Raw genomic sequence first — 22,153 nt, forward strand, 5'->3', positions numbered from 1 at the left:
GAAATTTGTTTTTCCTAAAACTTGCCATTCAGAGATACAGTTCATTGGCATTCAGTATATCCATGGTATTGTTCAATCACCACCTCTTCCTAGGTCCAAAACATTTTTGTCACCCAAAAAGAAAACTCCAAACCCGTTAAGCAATGACTTCCTGTTTTTCATTGTCCTCTCCAGTCCTGGCAACCACCAGTCTTCTTTCCATCTTTGTGGACTTACCTATTCTGGATAGTTCATAGAAATGGAATTGTAAAATATGTGATTGGTTTATGTCTGGCTGCTTTCACTACAAATAAAAAGTTAAAAAAATAAGAAAAATACATTTTTATCTGTTATATTAATATCAAAGAATTAAGAGGCCTGTCTTATACAGTGAAAAATAAAAATTAGTTAAAAACTGAATCATTTGGGGTAGTGTTTCATGAGTGAATATTTGCTACCTATTTCCAACTAATGTTGGATCTGATAGCTTTTTATCAGAGAGAAAAAGCTAAAAATATGATAAAGCCTTTTCACTGAAAAGTCTCAAAATATAAATGCAAAGCACTATAAATTTTTAACACAGTACAATTTGGAAGAAACTAAAAGATGGTACTAAGACCAGGGACACAAATCTCTAATCTGGAAATATATAGATAGTGAATCAATTTGGGGTATATGGGGATGAAAAAAGCAGAAGCATTGCAGTGCCAAGTGAGCCCTATTTTCAGAGCAAGCTGCCTGTGACTTGCCATACTGGAATTTCTGTAGCCATTCATCTTCCTGGAAAGAGTGAATATTGGGTATTTAAATCACAGGGGAAAACAAACACTGTTCTTGCCAGTTGTTGAGGAAAGCCAACATTATTCGTAATAGGTAAAAATGAAAACTTATAAACATGTTTTGTTTGGTCTGTATGTGAATCTGTTGACATAATGTTTTGTAATTGAGATATAATTGACATATAGCATTTTATTAGTTTTGTGAGTGCGACATAATGATTTGATGTACATATATAGTGAAATGATCACCGCAGTAAGTCTAGTTAATATTCATCACCACACATAGTTGCATTTTTTTCCTTATGAAAACTTAAAATTTACCATCTTAGCAACTTTTACATAGAAATACAGTATTATTATCTATAGTCACCACACCATGCATTATGTTCCCAGGACTGACTTTATTGGGAGTTTGTACCTTTGACCACATTCACCCATTTCACCTACCCCCAGCTTCTGACAGCCAGTAATCTGTTTTCTGTATCTGTGACTTCTTTTTTGCTTTTGTTTAGATTCCACATGTAAGTAAGATCATGTGGTATTTGTCTTTCTCCGACTTATTTCAGTTAGTGTAATGCTGTCAAGGTCCATCTGTTTTGTTGCAGATAGAAGAATTTTTCTTTTTTATGGCTGAATAGTATTCTATTGCACATGCATATATGTATTAGAGTAGTCTTTTAAGATCTTTTATATTCTGTGATAATAGTTGTAACATCTCCTCTTATTTCTGATTTCGAGTCCTTGTTTTTGTTTTTGGTAAGCCTAGCTAAAGGTCTCTGTATTTTTTATCATTTCAAAACAACAGCTCTTGGTTTCATTGATTTTTTTGTTTTGTTTTGTTTTCTTTTTAGTCTCTATTTCATTTATATCTGCTTTGATCTTTGATCTATTTCATTCCTTTCCTACTGATTTTGGGCTGAATTTAGTCTTCCTTTTCTAGTTCCTTGAATTGTAAAGTTAGGTTGTTTATTTGAGATCTTTCTTGTTTGTTAATATAGGCATTTATCACTATTAGATTCTCTGTTAGAACTGGTTGTGCTGCATCCTGTAAGTTTTGGTATGTTTTATCTTCATTGGTTTCAAGCTTTTTTTTTTTTTTTCTTTTTTCATCCATTGGTTGTTCAATGGCATGTTGTCTAATCTCCACATATTTACAGATTTTTTAGTCTTGTGATTGATTCCTGGTTTCATACCATTGTAGTTGGAAAAGATTTTTGATATTTCAGTATTCTTTTTTTTTTTTAAAGATTTTATTTATTTATTTGAAAGAGGGCACAAGTAAGCAGAGCAGTAGGCAGAGGGAGAAAGAGAAGCACGTTCTCTGCTAAGCAGGGAGCCCGATGCGGGGCTCGATCCCAGGACCCTGGAAATGACCTGAGCTGAAGGCAGCCGCTTAACCAACTGAGTCACCCAGGCACCCCTCATTTCAGTATTCGTAAACTTACTAAGATTTGTTTTGTGGCCTGGTATATGATCTGTGCTGGAGAGTGTTCCATGTGTGCTTGAGAATAATGCGTATTCTGTTAGTTTTGGATGGCATGTTCTCTGTATATCTCTTAAGTCCATTTGGTCTAATGTGTTTTTTTAATTTAATTTTATTTTAAATCCAGTTCACTTAACATACAGTGTTATATTAGTTTCAGGTGTACAATGTATTGATTCCACAATTGTATACATTATTCAGTGCTCTTCATAAGTGTACTCTTAAACCCCTTCACTTATTTCACAACCCCACCCCAATCTGGTAACCATCAGTTTTCTGTAGTTAAGAGTTTACATATAAGTAACATCGTGTGGTAGTTGTCTTTCTCTGACTTACTTCATTTAGCATTATACTTTGTAGATCAATCCATGTTATTATAAATGGCATGATTTCATTTTTATGGCTGAATAATATGCCATAGTTTGTGTGTGCGTGTGTGTGTGTATCTCTCTCCATCTTTCTGTCCATCTATCCTGTCTATACACACTACACCTTTATCCATTTATCAGTCAGTGGAAACTGGGACTGCTTCCATAATTTGGCTATTGTAAATAATGCTGCAAAAGCTGAAAGGGTGCACATGTCTTTTCAAATTAGAATTTTTGTATTTTTCAGGTAAGTACCCAGTAGTGGAATTACTGGATCATATGGTAATTCCATTTTCAATTTTTTGAGGACCCTCCATACTATTTTCCAAAGTGGCTGCACCAATTTGCATTTCCATCAACAGTGCACAAGGGTTCCTCTTTCTCCACATTCTTGTCAACACTAGTTGTTCCTTGTATTATTAATGTTAGCTATTTTGACAGGAGTGAGGTAATATGTCATTGTGTTTTTGATTGGCATTTGCCTAATGAGTAGTGATGTTGAGCATCTTTTCATGTGTCTGTTGGTCATTCCTATGTCTTTGGAGAAATGTCTGTTCATGTCTTTTGCCCATTTTTAATTGGATTATTTGGGGTTTTTTTGGTGTTGAGTTGTATAAGTTCTTTTATATTTTGGATACTAACCCTTTATTGGGTATGTCATTTGCAACTATCATCTCCTATTCAGTAGGTCAGCTGTTAGTTTTGCCAGTTGTTTGATTTGCTGTGCAGACTTTTAAATTTTGATATACTCCCAGTAGTTTATTTTTGTTTCCCTTGCCGTTGGAGACATGTCTAGAAAAATACTCTTCTGACACATTTCAAAGAAATTACTGCTTGTGCTCTCTTCTAGGATTTCTGTGGTTTCAGGTCTCACATTTAGGTCTTTAATCCATTTTGAGTTTACTTTTGTGTATGGTGTAAGAAAGTGGTCCAGTTTCATTCTTTTGCATGTAGCTGTCCAGTTTTCCTGGCACTATTTGTTGAAGAGATTGTCTTTTTTCCCATTGCATATTCTTGCCTCCTTTGCCCAAGAGTAATTGACCAAGGCTCTCTATTCTGTTCCATTGATCTATGTGTCTGTTTTTGTGCCAGTACTATACTGTTTGGATTAATGTAGCTTTGTAGTGTATCTTCAAATCTGGGATTGTGATAATCTCCAGTTTTTTTTTTTTGTTCTTTTTCCACATTACTTTGGCTATTTGGAGTCTTTTGTGGTTCCGTACAACTTTTAGGATTATTTGTTCTAGTTCTATGAAAAGTATTTTAATATGGATTTGCATTAAATCTGTAGATTGCTTTGGGTAGTATGGACATTTTAACAATATTTGTTCTCCCAGTCCATGACCATGGAATATCTTTCTCTTTGGTTTGTGTCATCTTTATTTTCTTTCATCAGTATTTTATAGTTTTCAGAATACAGGTCTCTCACCTCCTTGGTTACATTTATTCTTTGGTATTTTACTATTTGGGGTACAATTATAAGTGGGACTACTTTCTTCATTTCTTTCTGCTGTTTCATTATTAGTGTATAGAAATGCAATAGATATCTGTATATTGACTTTGTATTCTGCAACTTTCCTGAATTCATTTATCAGGTCTAGTAGTTTTGGGGGGGAGTCTTTAGGGTTTTCTATATAGAGAGTATCATGTAATCTGCCAATAATGAAAGTTTTACCTTTTCCTTCCCAATTTGAATGCCTTTTATTTCTTTTCTTGTCTGATTACTGTGGCTAGGACTTTGAGTATTATGTTGAATATAAGTGGGGAGAGTGGACATTCTTATCTTGTTCTTGATCTTAGGAGAAAAGTTGTTTTTCCCCACTGAGGATGCTGTTAGCTTTGGGTTTTTCACATATAGCTTTTATTGTGTTGAGGTATGTGTCCTCTAAATCTACTTAGTTCAATGGATTTTTTTTTTTTTTAAGGATTTTATTTATTTGACAGACAGAGATCACAAGTAGGCAGAGACGCAGGCAGAGAGAGAGAGGGAGGGTGAAGCAGGCTCCCTGCCGAGCAGAGAGCCCGACGCGGGGCTCGATCCCAGGACCCTGAGATCATGACCCGAGCCGAAGGCAGAGGCTTAACCCACTGAGCCACCCAGGCGCCCCAGTTTAATGGATTTTTTTAAAGGTTTTATTTATTTTAGAGAGTATGAGACGGGAGCAGCAGGGCAGAAAGGAGAGGGAGAGAGACAATCTCAGGCAGACTCCCCACTGAGCTTGGATCTCACAACCTTGAAATCATGACCTGAGCCAAAACCAAGAGTTGGTCGCTTAACCAACGGAGCCACCCAAGCGCCCTAGTGAATGGATTTTTTTACTTTGTTAAATGCTCTTTCTGCATCTGTTAAAATGATCATATGGTTCTCACCCTTTGTTTTGTTGATGTGATGTAGCACAGTAATTGATATGTGGGTATTGAACCACCCTTGCATCTCAGGAATAAATCCCACTTGATTGTAGTGAATGATTTTTTTTTTTTTCAGGATTTCTTATTTGTCAGAGAGAGAGAGAGAGAGCACAAGCAGGGAGAGTGACAGAAGGAGAAGCAGGCTTCTCATTGAGCAAGGAGCCTGATGTGGGACTGGATCCCAGGACCTTGGGGTGACCTGAACTGAAGGCAGATGCTTAACCTACTGAACCAGCCAGGTGTCCCGTGAATGACTTTTTAAATGTATTGTTGGATTCAATTGGGTAATATTGGGAATTTTTACATCTATGTTCATCAAAGATACTGGCCTGTAGTTTTCTTTTTTTGTAGTGTTTTATCTGGTTTTGATACCAGGGTAATGCTGGCCTCAGAGAATGAAGTTAGAAGTTTTCCTTCCTTTTCTATTTTTTGAATAGTTTGAGAAGAATAGGTATTAACTCTTCCTTACATGTTTAATAGAATTCACCTGTGAAGCCATCTAGTGTTGGGCTTTTATTTGTTGGGAGTTTTTGGTTTTGTTTTTTTACCAGCTCAATTTTGTTATGAGTAATTGATTAGTTCAGATTTTCTTTTCTTCCTGATTTAGTTTTAGAGGATTGTATGTCTCTAGGAATTTATCCATTTCTTCTAGGTTGTCAGTTTGCTGGCATATTATTTTTTTTTCTTTTTTGGTATTATTCTCATAATTTTTGTATTTCTGTGGTGTTGGTTGTTCTTTCATTTCTGATTTTATTTATGTCCTCTTTTTTTCTTGATGATTCTGGCTAAAAGCTTATCAATTTTGTTTTATTTTCAGAGAACTAGCTCTTGGTTTCATTGATTTTTTTTTTTTGCGGGGGGAGGTATTGTTTTATCAGTCTATTTCATTTATTTGTGTTCTGCTCTTTATTATTTCCTTTCTTCTGTTCACTCTGGGCTCTGTTGTTCTAGTTATTTTAGATGTAAGATTATTTGAGATTTTTCTCATTTCTTGGTGAGGTATGTATCACTGTAAATTTTCCTTTAAGAATTGTATTTTGCTGCATTAAAGATTTGGATTATTATGTTTATGTTCTCATTTGTCTCCATGTATGTTTTGATTTCCTATTTGATTTCTTCATTGACCAGTTGGGTGGTTATTACTATGTTGTTTAGCGTCCATTTGTTTGTGGTTTTTACCAGGTTTTTTTGTTTTTTTTTTTTGGTAATTCATTTTTAGTTTTATACTTTTGTAGTCAGAAAAGATGCATATGATTTCAGTCTTCTTAACCTTATTGAGACTTGTTTTTGTAGCCTAACATGTGATATCAACAAAAAGGTTGTGTATTCTGTTTTTGGATGGAATGTTCTGTATATATTTAAGTCCATCTGGTCTAACATGTCATTCAAAGACACTGTTCTTTGGGGTGCCTGGGTGGCTCAGTTGGTTAAGTGTCCGACTCTTGATCTCAGCTCAGGTCTTGATCTCAGCTGGCTCACGTTCTTGATCTCAGAGTTGTGAGTTCAAGCCCTGAACAAAGACACTGTTCCTTTATTGAATTTCTGCCTGGATGATTTGTCCATTGATGTAAGTGAGGTCTTAAAGTCCTTTGCTATTATTGTATTACTAATTTTGTAATGGTAATAATACAAAATCATAATTTTATATTATTGTATTACTATTTATGTTTCCTTTTGTGTCTTTTTGCTTTATGTATTTAGGTGCTCAAAGTTTGGGTGTGTAGATACTTAAAATTGTTGTATACTCCTGTGGGATTGACCTGTTTATCATTATGTAATGCCCTTCTTTGGCTCTTGTTAGAGTCTTTGTTTTAAAGTCCATTTTTGTCTGATAAAAGTATTGCTACTCCAGCATTTGTTTTCATTTCTGTTTGCATAGCATGTTGTATTCCATATTTTTTTTCAATATTTTATTTATACATCTGACCTCTGTCAGATGTGTAAATAAAAAGTTAGGAGAGAGGCAGAGAGGCAGGCAGAGAGAGAGGGAGAAGCAGGCTCCCCACTGAGAAGAGGGCCTGATGCAGGGCTTGATCCCAGCATTCCAGGATCATGACCAGAGCCAAAGGCAGAGGCTTTAACTCACTGAACCACCCAGGTGCCCCTGTTGTATTCCATACTTTATCTCAGTTTTTAGTGTATCTTTAGGTCTGAAGTGAGTTTCTTGTAGGCATTGTATAAACGAGTCTTTTTTTTTTTTTTTTTTAAATCCATTTCACTGCCCTGTGTCTTTTGGTAGAGCATTTAGTGTATTTACATTTAAGATAATTATTGATAGGTGTGTACTTTTTGCCATTTTGTTAATAGTTTTTTGTTTGTTTTTGTAGTTCTTCTCTGTTCCTTTTCTCTTTCTCTCTTCCTTTTTATTGATGACTTTCTGTAGTGTTATGCTTTTCTTTTTCTTTATTTTTAGGTTTGTAGTTACCATGAGATTCATATGTAGGGTCGTAAATATATAGCAGTCCGTATTAAGTTGGTGTCATTTAAATTTGAACACATTCAAAAAAAACTTTTTTAGTTCCCCCTCCATTTTTATATATATGTTGTTATATTTTACATCTTTTTTTCTTCATAATTTTCTTCTTTCCTTTTTTTTTAAAGATTTAATTATTTATTTATTTATTTGACAGAGAGAGAGAGAGAGATCACAAGTAGGCAGAGAGGCAGGCAGAGAGAGTGAGAGGGAAGCAGGCTCCCTGCTGAGCAGAGAGCCCGATGTGGGACTCGATCCCAGGACCCTGAGATCATGACCTGAGCCGAAGGCAGCGGCTTAACCCACTGAGCCATGCAGGTGCCCCAATTTTCTTATTTCTAATTATGGCTTTTCTCCCCCCGCACTTATAGAAGTCACTTTTCACTTTTTGTAAGGCTGGTTTAGTGGCAATGAACTTCTTTAATTTTTGTTTGAGAAACTTTTTTTATCTCTCCAGTTCTGAATGATAATCTTGCTGGATATAGTATTTTGGGTTGTAGATTTTTTTTTCCTATTAGCCCTTTGAATATATCATGCCACTTTCTTCTGGCTGCAAAGTTTCTCCTGAAAAATCAGCTGATAGCCTTGTGAGGTTTTCCTTCTACATAACTTTTTTCCTCTCCTGCTTTTTAAATTCTCTCTTTATCTAACTTTTGCTATTTATATTATGTTGTCTTGGTGTGGGCCTCTTGGGTTCATCTTGTTTGCAGCTCTTTGTGCTTCCTGAACTTGGATGTCTGTTTCCTTCCCTTGGTCAGGAAAGTTTTTAGCTATTATTTCTTCATATTGTTTTCTGCCCTTTTTCCTCTTCTCTTCTGGGACCCCTGTAATGTGAATGTTAATTCACTTGATGTTGTCAAAGAGATCCCTTAGCCTAATTTTCATCTTGAAAAATTCTTTTTTTCTTTTTGTTCTTCAGCTTGGATGCTTTCCATTACCCTGTTTTCCAGACTTCTAATCCAGCCTTTCATATCCTCTTATGTGCTGTTGAATCTCTCTAGTGTATTTTCCATTTTAGTTAATATATTCTTCAAATTTGATTACATCTTTTTAGCATTTACTACCTCTTTATTGAAGGTTTCACTGAGTTCTCCCTCTCTTCTCTGCAGTCTGGTGAACGTCTTTATGATCATTTTATTTTATTTTACTTTTAAAGATTTTATTTTATTAATTATTAATATTATTTATTATTTGACAGAGTTAGGGAACACAAGTATGGGGAGTGGGAGAGAGAAAAGCAGGCTCCCCTCTGAGCAGGAAGCCTGATGTGGGGCTCAATCCCAAGACCCTCGGATCATGACCCAAGCTGAAGACAGTTGCTGAACAACTGAGCCACCCAGGTGCCCCTAGGATTGTTATTTTAAACTCTTTATCAGGCATATTGCTTATCTCTGTTTCATTTAGTTGTTTTTTCCTGAGGTTCTGTTCTGTTTTGTTTGGAGCATATTCTTTGGTCTCCCATTTTGCTTACTTTCATTATTTGTTTCCATGAATTGGGTGGCACAGCTACTTCTCCTAAACTTGAAGGTGTGGTTTTGGATATAATCATCACCTGTGTAGACTGTGTGTGCTTGGTGACTTTGGCTGACTGGAGCAGTGTCTAGAATGGGCCTCTGGGGCACTCTGTGCTGGGGCCTCCCTGGTGGAATGGCCAACAAGGAATTGGGCATGGGCCTGGTGATCAAGGGGCCTTCCACTTGGAGGGTACTCTGGCAGCACAGTTGATGAAGTGGATGCAAGGTTGGGGGTCCCAGGTCTTTCCCTACAGAGGACACCCTGGTAGGGCAGCTAAAGCTGAAGTGGATATGAACTGGTCCTTGGGTTCTCCACACAGAGGGCGCCCTGGCAGGATTGCTGAAGCTAAAGTGGGTACAAGCTGGTATGTCTGGGGGTACTTAGTGCAGGGGGTGCCCTGGCAGGGTGACTAGAGCCAAGGCTTGGTAGGCCAGGGTGTCCTGGAGCACTCTGTGCAGGGGGTGCCCTGTTAGGGTGATTGCAGATAAGATGCAGTGCAGGCCAGGGGATCTGGAGTGCTCTATTCAGGGGACTCCTTGGTGGGGTGGCTGGAACTGAGGCAGCATGAACCAGGGGTTCCTGGGGTGCTCCATGCAGGGGGTCCCTTGGTAGAGTGGCTAGATCCAGGCAGGTGTGAGCCAGGTAGTCCTGGAGTACTCTGTGCCAGGGGTGTGCTCTTTCAAGTGATGTGGGCCTGTGGTGTTCTGGGGTACTTGGTGCTTGTGTCACCTCGACACTGGAGCTGTAGTGAGTGCTGACCAGCGGTGTTTTGGTGTGTGCCACACTGGTGCTGTCTTGATGGGATGGCTATGGCTGATGTGGGCTAGAGACCCAGTACTCTGTGAGGTGGTAGGTTGGCTCTGGCACCTGGAACTCTGTTCTGAAATGCACTATCAAGGTGAAAGGTGGATGTAAACTGTGGCACTTGCCAGATTGCTCCTCCAATCTGGAGAGAGTCCCAGCAGTTCCCCCACTATTTGGTGGTTGTATGGCTGGATCTTTTATATACTAATTGCTTTAATATTCTTTTTTTCTTTTTTTAAAGATTTTATTTATTTATTTGACAGAGAGATCACAAGTAGGCAGAGAGGCAGGCAGAGAGAGAGGAGGAAGCAGGCTCCCCGTGGAGCAGAGAGCCCGATGCGGGGCTTGATCCCAGGATCCTGAGATCATGACCTGAGCTGAAGGCAGCGGCTTAATCCACTGAGCCACCCAGGCGTCCCTAATATTATTTCTTAAGTAATTAATTTTTAAATTTCTTACCACTAGACATAATGTTAGCTGTGACTTTAATGTAGATATTTTTTATTAAGTTAAGGAAATTTCTTTCTATTCCTAGTTTACTGAAAAAATTTTTTTAAGAATTTTACCCGTTTTTATTTGAGAGAGAGAGAGAGAGATATCAAGAGATAGAGAATGAGCAAGGAGGAAAGGGAGAATTAGGTACCCCACTGAGCAGGGAGCCCTCTGGGGCTCGACTCCAGGACCCCAGGATCATGACCCAAGCCAAAGACAGTTGCCTAACTGACAAAGGCACCCAGGTGCCCCTACTAATTGCTTTTTTAAACCACAGATTTTTGTTTGTTTGTTTGTTTTTCCTCTGTGCCCCTTCATACTATTCCTCCATACTGCAGTTCACAGTGTTGGGGGTAGAGGTTCCTTTCCTTATGGTCTCTCTTGTCATTTTCTGTGTGGCCTCTCTGTGTTTCGTGGTGTAGAAGCTATTCAGGCAGAAGTGCTGTATAATTAGGTGTAGATTTGGTGTGTCTGTGGAGGAGGTGAGTTCAGCATCTTAAATTGCCATCTTGGATGGGACTCTTGCTTATTGTCACTTTTTAAATTTATGGTATTTAATTGAGGTTTTATTATATCTCCCTGATGATTTACAAGTTTGAGCATCTTAACTTTCCTCTCATCCTTTTGTGGTTCTGTTTTTGTGAATTTCTGTTCCTATCTCAGCTCATTATTTTCTATTAACTTATTCATCTTCTTTCTTACTAATTTGTAGAAGCTTTTGCATTTTGCTTACTAGTTCTTTGTCAGTTATAGGAACCACAAATATTTTCCTCTTAATTTTTTTTTGTATGAGTAAAAGAAATTTCAGTTTTACTCTAGATGAATTACTAATTTTTTTCCTCTAGTTTTTACATTTTATGTATTAGGGAGTCAGGAAGGTATACTTTAATATTCTCTAGTACTTTTTAAACTTTATAATTAATTTGGAAATTTTTCTCCTTTATTTTGTTTTTTTCACAGCTTTATTGAGATGTTATTTATATACCATAAAGTTCACCCACTTGAACTGTATAATCAGTGGCTTTTAGCGTGTCTGTAGAGTTGTGCAACCATCACTATAATCTAGTTTTAGGTATTTCATCATTCTAAAAAGAAACCTTGTATCCATTAGAGGTCCCTCCCCATTTCGCTCCATCCCCAGTGCTTGGTAGCCACTTAGTCTACTTTCTTACCTGTTCTGGACATTTCATATAAACAGGATCAAATATTTTTCTGATGACTTCTTTCACTTAGCATAATGTTTTTGAGGTTCATCCATGTTGTAGCATGTGTCAGTACTTTATTTCTTTTCATGACTGAATAATGTAAAAAAAAATGTATAATATTAAGCATTATACATGTGGGGCTTAATCCAGGAGTCTGAGATCATGACCAGAGCTGAAAGTGAGAGTTGAACACTCATGCAACTGTGCCACCCAGGTACCCCTACAACATTTACAAGAAAATGAGTTTGCCATGTTTCTTTGTAAATCCTCCAATACCAGTAAGTTGGGGATGAACCACAAACAGCTCCAGGACTTGTGTATTACTACCTATGTACAAAGAAGAGGGGAGCAGTGGAGTGTGGAAGAAGAAGAGGGAAGCAGTGGAACATCAGATGAATCTGGGAGTCAAAAAATAGACAAAAAGCAATCACTGGAAATCTTGGATGGCCAGTTTAAGAATGTCAGCTGAAACTGGGTGGGGTTTTGCACGCACAGATAATGGGTGTGTGAGAGAGGTCTGTGGTCAAGTCTTAAGGGACTAGAGCATCTTTGTGAACCTTTGAAAACTAACCAACCAAAGCTTCTTTCCATGACCAATTCTCAAAAGTGCAAAAGAAATGAGAACATAACTGAGCATCACCTGAAGAATACAGCAAAGGAAAGAGAAGATCCTGATAAAAGTGGTGGAGATAAGATATCAGAAAACAGCTATATTTTTGAACACATTGTGTATAGATGAGGGAGTTTTACGAGTGTGAAGTTAGAATAGCAATTCTAGGCCAAGCTTTTTTCTGAAGTTTAGAAAATGATTGTTGTCAAGTCTCACAAAGTTTTTAAAGAAGAATGAGACTCAGAATAGCAACCCTGTAGACGAGAAAGCACACCAGAAGGACATATCCATAAAGCAGATGAAACAATTAGATATTAAGACAAAAGGCAAGACAAGAAAGACATAATCTCAACAAGGCATTACCAAAAAAAAAAAAAAAAAGTTTGCGTGAGCAAAAAATTAAAAGTAGGTGATAGAACTTAGTAAAATATTAGAAATGAAAGAATATTTATTTTAAAAATGAAGGGAATGGAAGGAGTACAAGAACAAATAAACATTATGGACAGTACCTTGAGAGAGAAAGATGAAAAGGAAAAACATTAAAAATAAGGGTAAGAAATAGTTGTAAAACGAATTTGACAGAAGCTAACATATTGAAAACAGGCAGAGAAGATCCAACATACGTATAATGGGAGCACCGTTTCCTCACTCCCCTGCACCCCCCACCTGCCCGGCCAATAAAGCTAGTAAGGGAACAGATAATAAAAATTAAACTGAATTAAAAACAGATTTGGAATTCCGTTTTGAAAAAGCAGAACACATACCTGAGAACACTGACACGGAAAGACCAACCTTGAGATATAACATAGTCTAGTAAATTATTGGACTTTAAAGGAAAAATAAGCCCTCAAACATGTAGGCAGGAATTCACAAAGTCTCTTAGAAGGAAAATCAGATTTTTGTCATACCTTTCAAAAATAACCATTCATGAGAGAAAACATAAGACTTATGAGAGAAGACACAATTTATTGTGAAAATTTTATATCTAAGATATTCAAGAGTGTAGAAACCCAAGATTTTTATATATAATCAAGCTGATTTTCAGGTATAAAAGTCCCAAAGTGTTCCATATGTGTTAGAATTTGAAGAATATTGCTTCCATTAGCCCTCCTGAGGAACCTACTGAGAACAAGCTTTGGAGAATCAAAATGACTAGAGAGGCATTAATATAAGGACTGATATTATCATGACACTTGCAGAATCAAATGATGGCTAAAAAAGGGGAAAGTATGGTCTACAGAGAGGTCGGAAAGAGAATGGAGGGATTAAATACAAAATATTTAAAAAGTTATTTTCAGTTATCTGATTGTTGGTACCATTGGTAGTATTTGGAGACTCTGCAATGTGAAATAAAAGCAAATGAGTAATTGTGTATTATTCTACTTCTGTCATGAACTTTGTCCTTAAGAACCATGATTGTTGGTATAGAGGAAAAGAGACAACTTAGTTTGAGAAATGTATATTTGTGTATGGGATGGGTAGGGCAGGTGTTGGTAGCTGAGATAGAGAAATAAGCTAAATGTTTAACTCCAGGAGTTTTTAAAAAGAGGAAAAGATAACCCCTCTTTTTCAGGGGAGGGAAGAAGGGAAGAAGTAGAAATTAACAGTATTAGAAAAATAACTACAAAATGAAACCAGTAAAAGATTTGACCAGTAAATCAGTTTAACAATCAACTGAAAATTTGGTCAGAAGAAACAACATAAAGACAAAAATATTAGAAGTAAGGAAAATGAACAGTTTCTGAGAATATTATAAGCAGTATGCCTGTAAATTTGAAAATTCAGGGAGTTAGATTGTTTCTTTTTTTTATGGACAGGTTTTATCAAACGCATAAAGAACAGGAAATTTCCATGTTTAAATTTTTTTAGAAAAGGGGCGCCTGGGTGGCTCAGTGGGCTAAAGCCTCTGCCTTCAGCTCAGGTCATGATCCCAGGGTCCTGGGTTTGAGCCCCGCATTGGGCTCTCTGCTCAGCGGGGAGCCTGCTTCCTTCTCTCTCTCTGCCTGCCTCTCTGCCTACTTGTGGTCTCTGTCTGTCAAATAAATAAATAAAAATCTTTAAAAAAAATAAAATTTTTTAGAAAAGATAGAAATCATCCCATTTTTCTTTTTCTTTTTCTTTTTTTTAAAAGATTTTATTTATTCGACAGAGATTACAAGCAGGCAGATAGAGAGGGGGAAGCAGACTCCCCGCTGAGCAGAGCCCCCCCCCGCGCCCCCCTCCCCACCCAATGCAGGGCTCTATCCCAGGATCCTGAGACCATGACCTGAGCTGAAGGAAGAGGCTTAACCACCAAGCCACCCAGGCGCCCCATCCCATTGTTCTTAATGAGATGCATAAACCGAGACACTAAAACTTGGCATAATCTTCAATTTGACCATTCCACTCAACATTCCTTTTCTTTATCAGAGGGGACTTTTCTGGACAACATGAGTGAGCCCCTATGTCCTCTGGCATCTGATAGGATTTGGAAATGAGGAGCCCTGGCAGGAAAAGGAGAAAAGAGGAGATTAAAATATTTATTCCTGTAGCTCATTCTCCATAAGATGCCTTGGGTTGACCCTCCCTCTTCTCAAAGTCCTAGTCTTTTCTTCAGGGCCTGTATAGGTGGTGAGAACTTGCCTGGGTTATTGTACTATCCTTTGTGATTTCTATGAGTCTTATCCTCAGCTTTGTAAAGAGTCTGCTTATAAATAAATTCTCCTTAAATTAACTAACTTGAGTGGACCATCTGCTTTCTGTAGATTCTTTCTGATACAATAGATGAATTTAGGATTTTTGTTCTTGTAGAAAATGTGAAAGTAAAAGTTGTATTAGTTTTGCCTAAGGAGAAGTATAGCACAGAAAAAATACTCTGTACAGAAAATATTGCATATAAAATTAAAATTATAAACATTTAAGATGTATAGATTAGGCTTTTATGCATTATTTGTTAATTTGTTCTTTAGTATTGTATCTATGTTAAGTTTCCTGAGTGTCATCATTGGATATGATTATATAGAAGAATGCCCTTTTGAATGTTCTTAGGGATAGATATGCTACAATATTTAGGAATGAAGTGCCATGAGATAGATATATATATATACACACACATACATACATACATACACACACACACACACACATATATATATATATATAATTCTCAAAGAGAACAGAAGAAAAAGAAATGGGTGTGTATAATAGACATAACAGACTTAAAGCACGTGTCAAAAATTAATTGGTGCATCTTTGTTAAGACATGAACATTCACTGTTCTCAGAACTCTTGTGGCTTCGAAATTTTCAAAATAAAAAGGGGAAATATTCAAAACAAAAAATGAAACACATGGATAAACAGTTTTATAAAACTAATAAGAAACAGAAAATGCCAGCATTTGAACAATCACTGAAAAATACAGAAGGCCTTTAAACAAAATGATCCTTGACTTTAGTAATAAAGGAATGTAAATTTAAATGAGTTGTCATTGTTCATCTATCAAAGCAGCAAAGGTTAAGAAAAGTGACAATTCCCTGTGCTGTTGGGAGTGCAGCAAATTGCATGGAAAGTATAGCTTGGTTCCTGCCATCTTGTGTGCAGTCTGACAGTATGTGAATACTTAAAATCTCTGTGCTCTTTAATCACAGCCATTTCATTTAATGCATAAAACTGATAAGGTAATATGTGAGTAAGGTTCTATGTCTAAAGCATGTGCACTGCAGCGTTGTTAATAGCAAAAAACACTTAAATGTCCAAGTCAATGGTTAGCTTTACAAACAGTAGAATACTACTTAACTTTTAAACACAGAAATTAGTATATTGATATGGAATATTATCCATGATTGCTACATTAAAAATAAAAGCAGGAGGTGGGATTCATCCCTGGGTTACAAGGATGGTTCAACATTCGCAAATTAATCAATGTGATAAAACAAATCAATAAGAGAGAAAAATCACATGGTCCTCTCAATTGATGCAGAAAAGCATTTGACAAAATCCAGCATCTGTTCCTGATTAAAACGCTTCAAAGTATAGGGATAGAGGGAACATTCCTGAACTTCATAAAATCTATCTATGAAAGACCCACAGCAAATATCATCCTCAATGGGAAAAAGCTTGCAGCCTTCCCATTGAGATCAGGAACAAAAGGATGCCCACTCTCACCACTCTTGTTCAACATAGTATTAGAATTCCTAGCAACAGCAGTCAAACAACAAAGAGAAATAAAAGGTATCCAAATTGGCAATGAAGAAGCCAAACTCTCTCTCTTTGCAGATGACATGATTCTTTATATGGAAAACCCAAAAGACTCCACCCCCAAACTACTAGAACTCATAGAGCAATTCAGTAATGTGGCAGGATACAAAGTTAATGTACAGGAATCAGTACACTAACAATGAAAATACAGAAAGGGAAATTAGAGAATCGATTCCATTTACTATTGCACCAAGAACCATAAGATACCTGGGAATAAACCTAACCAAAGAGGTAAAGGACCTGTACTCGAGGAACTACAGAACAAAGAAATTGAAGAAGACACAAAAAGATGGAAGACCATTCCATGCTCTTGGATCGGAAGAATAAAGATTGTTAAAATGTCTATACTGCCTAGGGCAATCTATAATGCCATTCCGATCAAAATTCCATTCCGATCAAAATTCCACCAGTATTTTTCAAAGAGCTGGAGCAAATAATCCTAAAATTTGTATGGAATCAGAAGAGACCCCGAATTGCTAAAGAAATGTTGAAAAACAAAAATAAAACTGGCGGCATCACGTTACCTGATTTCAAGCTTTACTACAAAGCTGTGATCACCAAGACAGCGTGGTACTGGCATAAAAATAGACACATAGACCAGTGGAACAGAGTAGAGAGCCCAGATATGGACCCTCAACTCTATGGTCAAATAATCTTCGACAAAACAGGAAGAAATATACAGTGGAAAAAAGTCTCTTCAATAAATGGTGCTGGGAAAACTGGACAGCTATATGTAGAAGAATGAAACTCGACCATTCTCTTACACCGTACACAAAGATAAACTCGAAATGGATGAAACACCTCAATGTGAGACAGGAATCCATCAGAATCCTAGAGGAGAACATAGGCAGTAACCTCTTCGATATCAGCCACAGCAACTTCTTTGAAGATATATCTCCAAAGACAAAGGAAACAAAAGCGAAAATGAACTTTTGGGACTTCATCAAGATCAAAAGCTTCTGCACAGCAAAGGAAACAGTCAACAAAACAAATGGAATGGGAGAAGATATTTGCAAATGACAGTACAGACAAAAGGTTGATATCCAGGATCTATAAAGAACTCCTCAAACTCAACACACACAAAACAGATAATCATGTCAAAAAATGGGCAGAAGATATGAACAGACACTTCTCCAATGAAGACATACAAATGGCTATCAGACACATGAAAAAATGTTCATCATCACTAGCCATCAGGGAGATTCAAATTAAAATCACGTTGAGATACCACCTGACACCAGTTAGAATGGCCAAAATTAGCAAGACAGGAAACAACCTGTGTTGGAGAGGATGTGGAGAAAGGGGAACCCTCTTCCACGTTGGTGGGAATGCAAGTTGGAATTCCCACTGTTGGTGGGAATAAAGCCACTTTGGAGATTCCTCAAGAAATTAAAAATAGAGCTTCCCTATGACCCTGCAATTGCACTACTGGGTATTTACCCCAAAGATACAGATGGAGTGAAAAGAAGAGCCATTTGTACCCCAATGTTTATAACAGCAATGGCCACTGTCGCCAAATGTGGAAAGAACCAAGATACCCTTCAACGGATGAATGGATAAGGAAGATGTGGTCCATATACACTATGGAGTATTATGCCTCTATCACAAAGGATGAATACCCAAGTTTTGTAGCAACATGGACAGGACTGGAAGAGATTATGCTGAGTGAAATAAGTCAAGCAGAGAGTCAATTATCATACGGTTTCACTTATTTGTGGAGCATAACAAATAACATGGAGGACAAGGGGAGATGGAGAGGAGAAGGGAGTTGAGGAAAATTGGAAGGGGAGTTGAACCATGAGAGACTCTGGACTCTGAAAAACAACCTGAGGGTCTTGAAGGGGCAGGGGGGTGGGAAGTTGGGGGAACAAAGTGGTGGATATTAGGGAGGGCACGTGTTGCATGGAGCACTGGGTGTGGTACAAAAACAATGAAAACTGTTACGCTGAAAAGAAAAAAAAAACTTAAAAAAAAATAAAAGCAGGCTATAGAACTACCCCATTTAAAGTAATATGTTCTCATAGGCATAATGTTACATACCAATATTATACACGTTTTGAAAACCTGGTTGGGAGAGTATCGAAAAAGGTGGGAAAATTACAGGAGAGTGGAACTGTATTTTTTAAATTTTGGAGGGGGGGGAGTGGGACTTTATTTATTTTTAAAGATTTTATTTATTTGACAGAGAAATAGCGGGAGAGGGAATACAAGCAGGGGGAGCGGGAGAGGGAGAAGCAGGCTTCCCGCTGAGCAGTGAGCCGGATGTGTGGCTTCATCCCAGAGCCCTGGGATCATGACTTGAGCCACCCCGGTGCCCTGAGAGTGGAATTTTAATATTCTCTTTTTTTAATTATAAAGAAATAAAGCTCATATAATAGAAAATATAACTAAACTTTATTTTTATTTAAACATTTTTGCAATAATTTTTCCTTTAATTTCTTTGTATGGTGTTTTGTTAGTATAGTTTTATTGAGTTATTAAAAAAAAATCTGTAGGGGGGCACCTCGGTGGCTCAGTTGGTTAAGCATCTGCCTTGGCTTGGGTCATGATCCCAGTGTCCTGGGATTGAGCTTTGTGTTGGGCTCTCTGCTTAGGGGGAAACCTGCTTCTCCCTCTCCCTCTGACTGCTCCGCCACCCCCCAACACTCTCTGTGGAGAAACTAATTTTGCTCTTGTGTATTTTGTTTTCAGAGCAGTGGAAAGAGCTCCGTGCTAGAAAGCCTGGTGGGGAGGGACCTGCTTCCCAGAGGCACTGGTATTGTCACCCGGAGACCTCTCATTCTGCAACTAGTTCATGTTTCACCTGAAGATAAGCGAAAAACAACGGGAGAAGAAAATGGTAAATTTCAGAATTGAAATAAAAATTGTTTAAAAAGTCTTCATTTTTGCTTGAACAATTTGCTTAAAAATACATGAATTGATTAGACAAATCAGTGGCTATAACAAAAGCAGGAGTCCTGTGAAGAGAAGTAGAATGCATCATTTCTCTTGTGAAAAAAGAGTAAGTTTTGTTTTTTTGAGGACCGTGAGTAGATTTATTTGGAATAGTACCTTTTCGGTAATTCCCCTTATTACTAAGCTGTCATTAATGCTTAGGGAGGATATAGTGAGGTACTGAGTAAATAGGAATCAGTTATTTTAAAGAAAAAGTTTTTGTGTCTTTTGGAGTGTTTTAATAACTTTTTTCCCCTAGTGTTTAAAACAATGTTTTTATTTTTTAACTTTGATTTAGAAACTTAATCTAGGTTTTAGTTCAAAGATTTTTAAATACAATTAAAATGACTTTGCTTTTTCAGTACAGCAGTGTTATCTCACCTTTCCTTTTCTGGTCTTACCATGTACTTGCTAATTTTGAATCTTTTCCCTTTTAGCTAATAAAATATTATTTTTATTTTATTTTATTTTTATTTTTTTAAAGATTTTATTTATTTATTTGGCAGAGAGAGATCACAAGTTGGCAGAGAGGCAGGCAGAGAGAGAGAGAGAGAGAGAGAGAGGGAAGCAGGCTCCCTGCTGAGCAGAGAGCCCGATGCGGGACTCGATCCGAGGACCCTGAGATCATGACCTGAGCCGAAGGCAGCGGCTTAACCCACTGAGCCACCCAGGCGCCCCTAAAATACTATTTTTAGAAAGAGTTTTGATTATTTTATTTTTATTTTTTTTTGCTATCTTTCTCTTGCCAAGGCTTGCCTGCATAGCACATACTCTTCTGATTTTTCAGATCCACCCATTCCTGCAATAGTAAATGTGGAATATTAAGATTAGAAAATATACACTGTCCTTTATTGCAGTCCTTCTTTGGTTAAACTGAAAATATTTTGAGAGATGCTAGGTCTATAAATAGGTACTAAATTGCTTATTAAGTATATATCCTATTTATATTGAGATTGGAATGTTTGATGCAAATAATATATTTTATCTTCTTCAGTGTTTAGCTCTTTCTGTCATATTTATAAAATTATAAAATGCTCTAATGAATACATTTGCAGCAGTGTACCATGTTTGTTACTTTTCTGCAGAGATCTGTTTTCAGTGCACTTTCATTCTATTTCTTAGATTCTGATCTAAGAAGGGATGATAGTATTGATGAAATTGAAGTTACTTTAATTTGTATTTTATTTTTCCATTATTATAGGAGCATTGGTGGTGATAGCCTGCTTTTTTTTTTAAGGAAGTTAAAAAAAAACCCTATTGTGATATAGAAAGTTAATCACTGAAGCAGGTTAATGAAGTTGTAGGTGTTAACAAGTAATATTTTTGGATAAATTGCCAGAGGATATGTAAGAGCCTCTTAATTATATTAGGTAGTATCTTGATATATTATTCATCACTTTGCATTTCTGTAATATTTCTGTATTAATGAAATTCAGAGCCTTGAACTTAGTCATTTTGGAGTAACCTATGGTTCAGCTTCATATATATAGAATAACGCTTAAAATTTCATTCCCACTAAGTTATGTCTTCAAATCAACCAAATACCTTAAACTAAGACTTTAAGGAACCATATGGCATTAATTAGGTCTCTTTCTTTTAACTTTTTATTTTTTGCAGTCACCATGAAAAGGGCAGATGATAGATATCCTGCCTCTCAGAAACTGTTTGCAGAGCTGGGCAGTGTTTTGAGAAAAGGGTGTACATTTCAGCTACAGAAGTGTTAGTTCCTCAGTATCTCTGCTTGTATGTTCACTGTATTTTGTTGATGTGTCTCTTCTTGGTGGTGGTCAGCAAATCTGCATATCTTAACCTATATATATATATTTTTTCAAAGCTTAGTGCTTATATTTATATAAAATGTGAAACCTCACTTAAAATGACAACTCAGCTACCCAGAACACAAAATAGATTAAATAAGTTTTGAGTATTAAATTTCATATGTCCTATTAATAACTAGCATAGTTCCTTAGTGTCTCCCCAGAGCCTCTTTATCCTTAGGATGAACAGTCTACCTTGTCATAAATCATTGTAACCCAGAGCAAATCAGAAACAATGAAGCAGATAAACAATTAGTTAGCCACAAGAATATGAACTTCCTCCAGTCTGACAACCAGAGAGGAGAAAGGGAGGAAAACATAACCAGACAGAAAATTCAAAAAAGAAAAAATTAGTCTCTAACCATTTTGTATAGAGATTTATAGCCTCAGAGGGCTTTGTTATATAAGAGAGGCCCACGTTATCAATAATAGGTTCATTTAAGAGCAGTGTGTTTTAGGATGACATGGAGTAGTATAATCCATTTTAGATACAGGTCCATCAAAACTGACTAAAATAAAGTATTTTAATGTTTAATAGGCATAATTTAGTTAACAGGAAATTTTATTCTATGTTGAGTCCTTCATTCTGCCAACCAGATAGGATAATTGAGGTGTCAATGTATAGAATTTCTTGGCTTGCACCCCCTTTTGCCAATGTAAAAGAATTTTCTGAAAAAAACCTTACCAAAAACATATTCATGCTGTTTTAGAGTAAGATGGTGGTTTAGTTTGAACTTTGAACTTCATGATTATCTTTCATATATTTTAAGAAATAAATCAAGCTCTCCTCAGATTTCTTTTTAGGCAAAATCCAGAAGTAGCATGCTGATTAAAGACCAAAATTGTTTGTGTTCTTTTAAATTCAGTATATATTTCAAAGAACATAATAATCCCTTACATAGCTCAATCTTTGTGAATAGGGTAAATACTTGTATATATTTACTTTCGAGGTATTGAAAGATGCGTTGGGTATGCTTTGTAGATTTTTTTGTACCAGGCCATTTATCTTCTCTCATAGTCACAGATAACAAATATATCAAATATTTAAG

The 22,153-nt window shown here is 36.7% G+C and overlaps 1 protein-coding gene across 8 annotated transcripts in view; it reads left to right on the forward strand.

The window, feature by feature from the left end:
• DNM1L (dynamin 1 like) overlaps window positions 1-22,153 on the forward strand; it is a 55,156-nt gene that overhangs the window by 5,473 nt on the left and 27,530 nt on the right. For all 8 annotated transcript variants that reach the window (XM_046010957.1, XM_046010958.1, XM_046010961.1 and 5 more), the window contains exon 2: window positions 19,045-19,192. In XM_046010957.1, the coding sequence (XP_045866913.1) occupies window positions 19,045-19,192 (148 nt within the window). The remainder of the gene's footprint in view (window positions 1-19,044; window positions 19,193-22,153) is intronic.

The sequence above is a fragment of the Meles meles genome, chromosome 7, assembly GCF_922984935.1.
Source record: "Meles meles chromosome 7, mMelMel3.1 paternal haplotype, whole genome shotgun sequence".
NCBI classification, from domain to species: domain Eukaryota; kingdom Metazoa; phylum Chordata; class Mammalia; order Carnivora; family Mustelidae; genus Meles; species Meles meles.